The 9,654-nt window shown below is 36.5% G+C and overlaps 1 protein-coding gene across 1 annotated transcript; it reads right to left on the bottom strand.

Annotated features, from left to right (window-relative positions):
- Positions 1 to 1,248: 1,248 nt before the first annotated feature.
- LOC108740072 lies at positions 1,249 to 9,352 on the bottom strand. The gene is made up of 2 exons (XM_018474263.2): positions 8,969 to 9,352; positions 1,249 to 3,803 (listed from the first exon to the last, which is right to left on the bottom strand). Exon 2 carries the CDS (start codon positions 3,801 to 3,803, stop codon positions 2,289 to 2,291), a length of 1,515 nt encoding a protein of 504 aa, XP_018329765.1. The 5' UTR covers positions 8,969 to 9,352; the 3' UTR covers positions 1,249 to 2,288.
- Positions 9,353 to 9,654: the final 302 nt, after the last annotated feature.

The following is a 9,654-nucleotide window of genomic DNA, read 5'->3' as shown; positions in this document are numbered from 1 at the left end:
TCTATACTCGCTACGGGGCTGCCGCTGCTTGCAGCCGCCGCCTTCTCTCAAAAAGCCTCCAGGCGAACTCTCTCAGGGCTTCATGGCTCTCTCTATTAGCCAGGACTTGGCCCACATTCGGCTCTCCCGCGAGCTCCCAAAATACGCCGAGATGTAAAAGGTCTCGGATATCGTCGTAGAGCGGGCACCTGACCAGCAAGTGTTCCCAACTCTCGACGGGGTCTCCACATAAACACGCCTCACTTTCTGCCAATCCTCTCTGGTACAAGAACCCGTTCATGCTGCCATGTCCGGTGATCAAGTACCCCGCTGCCATGCTAGGATCAATCCATCCGCTCGACCTAACAGTACGAACGTCTGGAATGAAGCGGTGTGTGACTCGGCCGTTTACCGACAGGTCCCACCCGTCTTGCCACTTTCGCAACATCCTTCTCTCTAATACTTTGCGCACCCCTGTTGCCGACAGGCCGGCGATTTCATCATTGCTGACTACGTCCCCGGGTTCCATCGGTATTGCATGCCTCGCCTTGAAAGTGAGCGCCCGCCTCTCTGCCTCCAGTACCCACGGGATTTCTCCCATGAGTACCTGCATCGCCTCGGTCGAGACGGTTCGACACACCTTCAGACACGCCAGGAGTGCTACCCTCTCACATCGCCTTATTAGGTTCCTTCCCACCCCCGTACGGAGCGTCTGGTACCAAACGCTTGACCCGTACAGGGCACATGCTGTTAGGAGGCCTTTAAACACACAGCGGACTGCCCGCTTGCCCAGCCCCCACTCCGTGCGCAGGACTCTCCGCAGGGGCCCAACTACTGTCACTATCTTGCCCCTTAATGCCTCGAGGTGTGGCCGAAAAGCCAACCTCTCTCCTACGCACACACCGAGGTATTTCACGGTGCGCACATACCCTACTGTGAAGTTGCCGCTTCTCACCACTGGCGGCCGGGTATCAGCCAGCCTTCCCTTAAGCAGCATACAACACGTCTTCTGGGTCGATACGGAAACGCCAACCGTCTCTCCCCACCTCACAGCTACACCCAGAGCAGTGCTACCTCGGTGTTCGAGCTCTCTCCTGCTGCTGCCCTCGACTAAGACCAATAGATCGTCGGCAAAGGCAACAACACTCGTCCCCTCTGTCTCGTACTCTCTCAATAGGACATCCATCATCAGATTCCAGCATTCCGGACCGATGACGGAGCCTTGGGGACATCCTCTTTTGACGTGCCTACTAACCTGGGTTCGTGGTCCGTAGGCTCTTACTTCTCTTTCGTGGAAGTAGCTTCGCCACAAAGCTAGCTCTTCACACCCCACTCGTTGGAGCCTCGCGACAATACGGCTCCAGTGCAAGTTGTCAAACGCGCTTGCGAAGTCGATGAACAGACCTAGTACTGTTATGATGTAGACTCGTTGATGTCGAAAATAATAACGTTACACTCGAAATGCTATTTGTTATTATTATCACTTTGACTGGAGCACATCAAATTCTATTGTTCAATGCATACAACAATAGGAGTGTACCTCACTTAACTGTATATTCTTAAAAGTTATGTTAATTAAAACAAGTTGTACTTTTAATGAATTTTACTTTATTATTTTACTTTTAAGCGAAGCACAAGACTGAAGACTTAATACAAGAATAGGGGTTTATATAGTATAAGTCTGTTTACAAAAGCATGACGTCAAAACGATAAGGTAGTCTAGATATGATGCTAAGTGGGATCTTTGCATTCCTCCCTTACTAAGATTTTTGTTATGCCTTTTTAAATATATCATGACAAAAGTATAATACAATGTAGGATAAAATATGATAATACAATATATAGTATAATATAGGGTAATATAACGTATTTCTTATTTTATTAATGTTTTCGGAGGTGTCCATTTCTTTAGATTAGGATATATGGACTGGTCATTCTTCTTTTGAGTTTGTAGTAAATCCGAGAATTTAACACTGGATTCCATTATGTTTGGAGCTGAACTGGCTAGATGAGGGTTGTACATTGGTTGTCTTTCCTTTGGATCCCTATAAGGGTAGCTGATGTTTTTATTCTTAATTTTGATACAGTAATCTGAGCAACGTTTGGACCATCGTGGTTTAATTAGGGTCAAGCACTTCGGACAGCAACAACAGCAAGCTAATAATATCATTAGTAGTCCGCCCAATGAGGACAATAGCATGTGCCACCATTTGATTGAACCAAGTTTGGAGAGGGGTCGAAGTTGTTCCTTATAAAGGTCCTCTTCTATTCTTTCTATCTTGTGTTTGTTCATTATCAACTCTTCTTGGTTAAGTGCATGGACAGGAATGGCATGAAGATGTAATTCTTCGTTTTTTTAATTTCTCCGGTAAGCAACAATCGTTAGGGATTTGTACCATTGTACCAGTTATATTTTTGTAAATAGGTTTTCTTTTGTAATAGGTGATCTTGAGGTGATTGCCCAGCATTCCAGTGCATTGGTCGTTTAATTGTATGATGCAATTGGTGTTAAGAATTACGGTCCTTATCTCCATATCTTTACATTTGTATGTAAAGTCCGTAGGTGCAGGTACAGTAACCAACCATTGGTTTTCTTCAAGTTGGCGGATCTCGCTTTGATCGATGTTGACCAATGTTCCATGGCATTTATTGGTGAGTCTACCTTGGAATAAGATGTCGGTCTCGCAGTTACCATCGTCCTTGTCTCTGATGTTTGGGTTAATTATGAAGATCTTGTCTTGGATGTTCATCAACTCCATTTGGGAAGTGAATGATGTATAAATGGATTTCAATCTCTCTATTGCCACATAGGGAGTTTCGGGTATAAAGATTTGAAAATGGTTGTTTTTGCGGACAGGGATTGAAAGGATGTGATATAATTTAAATATATCCTTGCTTAACAATGGAATTTTAATTTTGTAAATGATTGTTGAATTTATCATTTGAATATTTAATTTGGCTGAGTCGAGAAATTTGTATAATTCAGTATCCGGGTTAAATGGTAATTCAAACTCTGGTACCTGGCGATTTATTTCTAAGATGCTTTGTTTTAATAAATTGTTCTCTAAAAAGGATGGTGGTATTTTGTTTAATTTAGCATACAGAATTTGTTGTTTTATATTATTAATTTCGTTGGTATATTCAGTAAGTATTTCATCACTGAAGGTTATCATATTTAATAAACGTATCGAGAATTCATTTCCATGTATTAATAACGAATTTGTATTAATAGCTTTGTTAATTTTGTCAAAGTTTTTAGATATCGTTTGTTCTGTTAAAGAGAGTGAGCTCAATGTATCGTTAAAGCTTTTAATCGTATCCTTGACAATGTGAACGTTTCTGTCTACTAAAGTTAATATATTTTTATTCGATAATTGTAATTCGTTTACACTTTTCTGAATATCCTGGTCTTCGTCTGCATCCATTGTTCCAAAAAGATAGTGAAATATAGTTCCTACTCCATTTATTAATCCTCTTTTGTTTCTTTTACTTAATAATGAATTGTTAATGATGTCAACGTTCCTCTTAAGATATTTTAGTTGTTTATCTAATATAACTGTATGAACATAAGAGTGGGCCTGATTCTTTAAAGAGTTTTCAATTGTTCTGACTTTGTTTATTAATTTTTCTACCTGTTCTATTCCTTCTGTTAATGGTTTAATGTCTTTCACTATTATTAACGAGTATTGTTGTTCAATTATCCTGAGGTCGTCTATAAATTTAACGTAAAATCCGGTGTCAGATGATAGTGAAGTTATGTCGATTTCTTTAGTTGTTATCGTCGGTATGATGAGTAGGGCTAACCACAGGGTTAGGTTGGTCATCTGAAATAGAATTGCTTCTATTAGTCGGCGTTATCTTCTTTATATTTGTGGGTTTTTGTTTTATTTTTCTTTCCGTTAAGTTATAACAGTTATATTTATCCTAATAATACGATAGCGAGTTTCTGCAGTTTGTCCGCTCCTGATTCATTCGAATTGTTTTTGCAAGTCCCAGATTATAGGGGATTTACCAATGTGAACGAAGGTGAACACCGCGGGGGAAGAGTAGTTGCAAATAAGTAGCCATCGAGGTCAGACGAACAAAAAGAGTAAAAATAAAAGAGGAAAGACGCGAGAAAGACGAAAGACGCGTAGAAGACGAAAGACGTACAAAAGACGGAAAGTCCTGAAAAAGACGATAAAGACGGAAGACGATAAAATCAATTGTATATTGATGTGCTGTTGTGACCAATAAGAAAAGTGTATCAGGATAGCTGTTCAATACTGTGGAAAACTCTAATTGTGCAAACGTTTATACTTTTTAATATTTTAATTTTATTCATTAAATACTTTCTAAAAATAGTGGAGCTGGATTCGTTTTTATTCACCCTAGACAACCACAGAAAAAAGCCTACATATTTGAGATATTAGTTTTCGTTGGTAATGGGGAATTTATTTCGTAACAATAGTCATTTATTTTTTTGTTAATTTTGAAAGGTCCTTTGAGCTTATATTTTCCCTGTTGTTTAATTCTTACAAAAACTTCTTCGCCTACTTCGTAGCTAGGTTTTTTCCTTGCTTTGGTGTCTCTCCTGATTTTTGTTTTCTCTTGCTTCTCTTGTATGTTTTGTACGGCTGTTTGTCTCAGATTCTTTAGGTATTCTATTCTTTCTAGAACGGTAAGGTCTTGTTCCTTTTGTTGGTTTAGTTCTCCTAACGTAGTTGGTTCTTTTCCATAGTGAATTTGATATGGCGTGAAACCGTGTGAATTATTGATAGAAGTATTCACATTATGTACTGCTAATTGTAGAATTTCATCACTTGTGAAATCAGTTAACGTTGGTGAATTATATATTAATATGCACTGTTCTTTGATACTTGCTATGCATCTTTCTATAGAACCGTTCGATTGTGGGTGATATGTGCTTGATGTAGTCCATTTAGTTTTTAATTTGGCAATTAGTTCTTTAATTGTTGAGTTCATAAACTCTTTTCCAGAATCCGAATGTATTCGTTTTGGTATTCCGAATGTTGAGAAATAAAACAGTAAGCACTGTTTCACCTGATCTCCTGTTATTGGATCATCATATGAACTTACTTGGCATAGTTTGGACATGTCATCTTGAATGATAACAATATAGATTTTCCTTCTTCCTGCTTTTAACATGGCGGAATCAATGTTTATTCTTTCATTTATATTAGTTGGTTTTTCAGGAATTTGCATTGGGTAAGTTCTTGGTGTTCTATCAACTTTATTGGTAAGACAAACTTTGCATTGTTTTATGTAATTTTCAGTTAATTCATAAAGTTTAGAGAAAGAATGATCTTTCTTTATTTTTTCAATTGTTTCTTTAATTCCCTTATGATGATTAAGTGGGTGTTCGTGGTATTCTTTAATTATTTGTAGTTTATTTTCTTCAGGTATATCGATTCTTATAAATCTTGCTATGGTGAACTTACTCTCATATGTTTCTTCTTTAATCACAGCGTCTTGTTCATTATCGGTGCTTATTACTAGAATTCTTTCGTTTTGAAACATAACACATATTGTGTGTAATGTTAACCTGAAATTACGATCATTTAATGAATTATCTATTATGATTGTTTTGTTTGGATTATCCTTGAGAATGTCCATTTCCATTTCACTTAATGGTAATTTTAATGATGTATTCGTAATGAGACTGTTAATAAATTGTGGACAGGTTTCATATCGAAATACAATACAATCATAGTCCTCAAGTTTTGGGAAAGTGGTGTAATTAATTTGTTGATCGTTATTTACTTCTCGTTCTCTGTCAATAGCATATATGCGTGATACGGCATCGGCATTAGCATTCTGCTTTCCTGATTTATAAATTATCTCATAATCGTACTCTGCTATTTTTAATCGCCATCTCATTAGTCGGGATGAGGGGTCCTTTACTGAAAATAGCCATCGGAGTGGTTGATGATCGGTTATAATTTTAAATTTCTGGCCATATAGATACGGTCTAAAGTGTTTTAGTGACCACACTATTGCTAGTAATTCTCTCTCTATCGTGCTATACCTGCTTTCAGCTGGATTCAAAGTTCGGCTAGCATAAGCTATTGGTAATGAATTTTTTATGTCTCCTTGTGATAAGACCGCGCCTATTGCATATTTAGATGCGTCGGTAGTAAGTATGAATTCCTCGTTAAAGTTAGGATATTTTAGTATGGGTTCCTTAATTAATGAATCTCGCAGTGTTTCAAATGATTTTTGACATTTATCGTCCTAGACAAAAGGTTGTTCTTTCTTTAAGAGCATGGTTAGTGGTTTAGCGACTTGTGAACAATTAGGAATAAACTTGCGGTAGTATCCCGTAAGTCCTAGGAATTGTTTAATATTTTTTTCGTTCTTTGGTCTAGGAAATTGTAATATACATTTTATCTTTTCTGGGTTTGGTCTTATGCCCTCACGTGTTATTATATGTCCCAAAAATTGTGTTTCTCTTCTTAAAAATTCTGATTTATCCAATTGGACTTTTAACTTATGGGTTCTGAGCTGTTTAAAGACGTTTTCTAATTTTTCGTTATGATCGGTCTTTTCCAAAGATGATAATGTCATCAATGTATACCATACATTGTTTCGGTGTTAGTCCGTTTAGTGCTAAATTCATTGCTCTTTGGAATGTGCTTGGAGCATTTCTTAATCCGAAAGGCATTCGTTTGTATTCGTATAATCGTCCATTAGCAGTAAAAGCTGTTTTGGCTATGGATTCCTTTGACATCTTAATTTGGTGAAATCCAGAGGTAAGGTCTAACGCTGTAAAATACTGGGATTGTCCTAAGTTATCTAGAATCTCTTCAATGTTGGGTAGTGGATATTTATCATCAATGGTTTTCTTATTTAATTCTCGATAATCGATGACCATTCTCCATTTTGTTTTTCCAGATGCGTCCTTTTTCTTTGGCACTATCCACAATGGTGAACTCCAAGGGGAAAAACTGGGTTGTATGATGTCATTGTCAAGTAATTCACGTATTTGTTTCTCTACCTCATCTTGATGCACCTTTGGATACCTGTATGTCTTACTTTGAAGCGGCATTTCGTCTGTTGTAATAATCTTATGTTCTAGTATACTTGTGCTGGTTAATTTGTCATTCGGTAAATGGAAAATATCACTATATTTTAATATTAAAGGTTTTAATGAGTCTAGTTCTTCTTTATTTAAGTCATTAATGCGTAATTGTTCCAAGAGTTGTTTTTCTCGTTCAATATCTTCTTTATCATTCTTCTCGATATAATTTATCTGGACAGATTCAAGTGGTTTTTCTAATAATTCTATTTTTGGTAATTCAAATGTAATATCCTGTTCTGAAGTGTTTATAGCAGTTGTCATAAACTCTCCCAACTCATCAATTCTGATAAGAGCGTCCGGTAAATGAATGTTATCTTTCTGTAAACCCTTCATCAAGTAATCCTTATTGATTTTATACTTATCTGTTTTTAATTTAATTATTTGTTCAGTCCTTCTTGGGATGGTTATTGAATTTATAATCTTATCTTTGTGATAATAAATGGGAATTTTGAAATTATTTACCTTTAATGTGTTTTGATTAAAATTTATTACTGCGTTTGTTGTTTGAAAAAAATCTGAACCTATTATTCCGTCAATTTTTAAATTATTCTCTGCGACATAATGAAATTTTATTGGTATTTCTGGATATTTGATATGTGTTTTTAATATTCCAATTGTATTAAAGGGATCTGAATTGAGACCTGTTAGTTCGTAGGTTTTCCCTGGTTTTGGTTTAGGTAGCCCATGTTCATATTTAAAAATAGAAATACACGCACCACTATCTATTAAGAGTTTACAATCTTTACCATAAATATTAGTTTTTATGTATGGTAATGACCTGTAACCATTTAGATTGTTAAGGTTATGAAAAAGAATGATTTTGGAAGGGCTTTTCTTTATTCTAAATCCGTGCCTTCTTGCGGATTCCTGTAGTAGTTTAAAGACTGATTTTCTTCAAACGTGTTTTCTTCATCCTCTTCCGAGTCTGAATCAGAATTCAAGTCTGCTACATTTATTTTCTTTTTATTTACATTCTGTAACTTGTAACATTTCTCTTTTACGTGACCTATTTTATTGCAATACGAGCATTTTCTTTCGCTCTTGTCTTCCGTAAATGTTACTGTTTTTTCTTTATTTTCTGATTTAAAAACCTTATTTTTACTTGGTTATTGAAAAGATGTAGTTTTATAGTCCCTAAATTTCTCCTGTGACCTAAATCTACAATTTTGTTCATAGCGCAAACACGTATCTAATGCAATTTCCATATTTGGATAAGTGTGTTGTATAGCTAGGTTTGATATTTCTGGTTGCATTTTCCTAACGTAACAACCGGCAGAAATTGTATCAATTATACTTGTAATATTAGCGGGTTCATCCGTTAAGCGATGTGTTGATAATATAGTGGAAATTATATTATCTTTAATCGGAGCCATTTTAGTAAATAGTTCCTTGACTGTCTTGCAATTTCTACTATCAAAATTAAAAAGTTCCCACAACATGTGGTCGTAACTTTTATCGGAAACGTACAAACTATCAAAGAGCTTAAATATTTGAGCACAACCTCTTATTTCTCTTGTAGTTACATTTATTTTAGCAGAACCTTCAAGTTTCGAAATAATTAGTGAATCCAATATTTTTTGAATGTTGAGCTGAGCAACAATTGAATACTTCCTGAACTGAGCTTTTAAAATAGCTATATTTTACAGTGTTTGAAGTACCATCAAATGTAGGAATAGCATGGATTAACATTGAAAATATTGATTGGTCCATAGGGACATCTTCAATCACACTTGGTGGATCCATGTTATTGCTACTATTACTACTACTACTATCGTCGTCAGTGATAGCACTCTCGACCAATTCTCCTTTAACTAAATTCCTTAAAGTCTCAATTTTGACAGATTTTAGGATACAAGGGGTTCGAGGAAATGACTATATGCGGCAAATAGAGTAAATTGAAAATCCTACCTTGGTAGTTGTTTTTGAGTGATGACTCGGTTTTTGCTTGAATCTTCTTGGTCTGTCGAGGAACAGTGGACCTGCGTGAGCGGAGTCCCAGAACTGCAATTATCTCTGTCGTCCAAGTTGATCCAGTTGCTTGTTCTTTAGATTCTCGTTTTAATTATGAGAATCCTACTGACTGCGCCAATTTGTTATGATGTAGACTCGTTGATGTCGAAAATAATAACGTTACACTCGAAATGCTATTTGTTATTATTATCACTTTGACTGGAGCACATCAAATGCTATTGTTCAATGCATACAACAATAGGAGTGTACCTCACTTAACTGTATATTCTTAAAAGTTATGTTAATTAAAACAAGTTGTACTTTTAATGAATTTTACTTTATTATAGTTTTAAGCGAAGCACAAGACTGAAGACTTAATACAAGAATAGGGGTTTATATAGTATAAGTCTGTTTACAAAAGCATGACGTCAAAACGATAAGGTAGTCTAGATATGATGCTAAGTGGGATCTTTACAGTACGTAACGTTTTTCGGACCTGCTCACCGTCCGCTTCACTTCATACCAGGCACTCTCGGTGCTCTGGCCAGGCTTGAAACCGAACTGCTTTTCACTTTGCTGGTTGCCCAGTTTAGCTCGCAGTCGGAAGACCATCAGTCTCTCCAGGACCTTCCCCAAGACCGGTA

Source organism: Agrilus planipennis, unplaced genomic scaffold (assembly GCF_000699045.2).
Source record: "Agrilus planipennis isolate EAB-ADULT unplaced genomic scaffold, Apla_2.0 scaffold267, whole genome shotgun sequence".
Lineage (NCBI taxonomy): Eukaryota > Metazoa > Arthropoda > Insecta > Coleoptera > Buprestidae > Agrilus > Agrilus planipennis.
Note: the sequence above shows the minus strand (reverse complement) of the source record. Positions and strands in the feature narration are given on the sequence as shown.

Coding starts and splice junctions, on each gene's coding strand:
- LOC108740072 (XM_018474263.2), bottom strand. CDS start 3,803: ATGACCAACCTAACCCTGTGGTTAGCCCTACTCATCATACCGACGATA.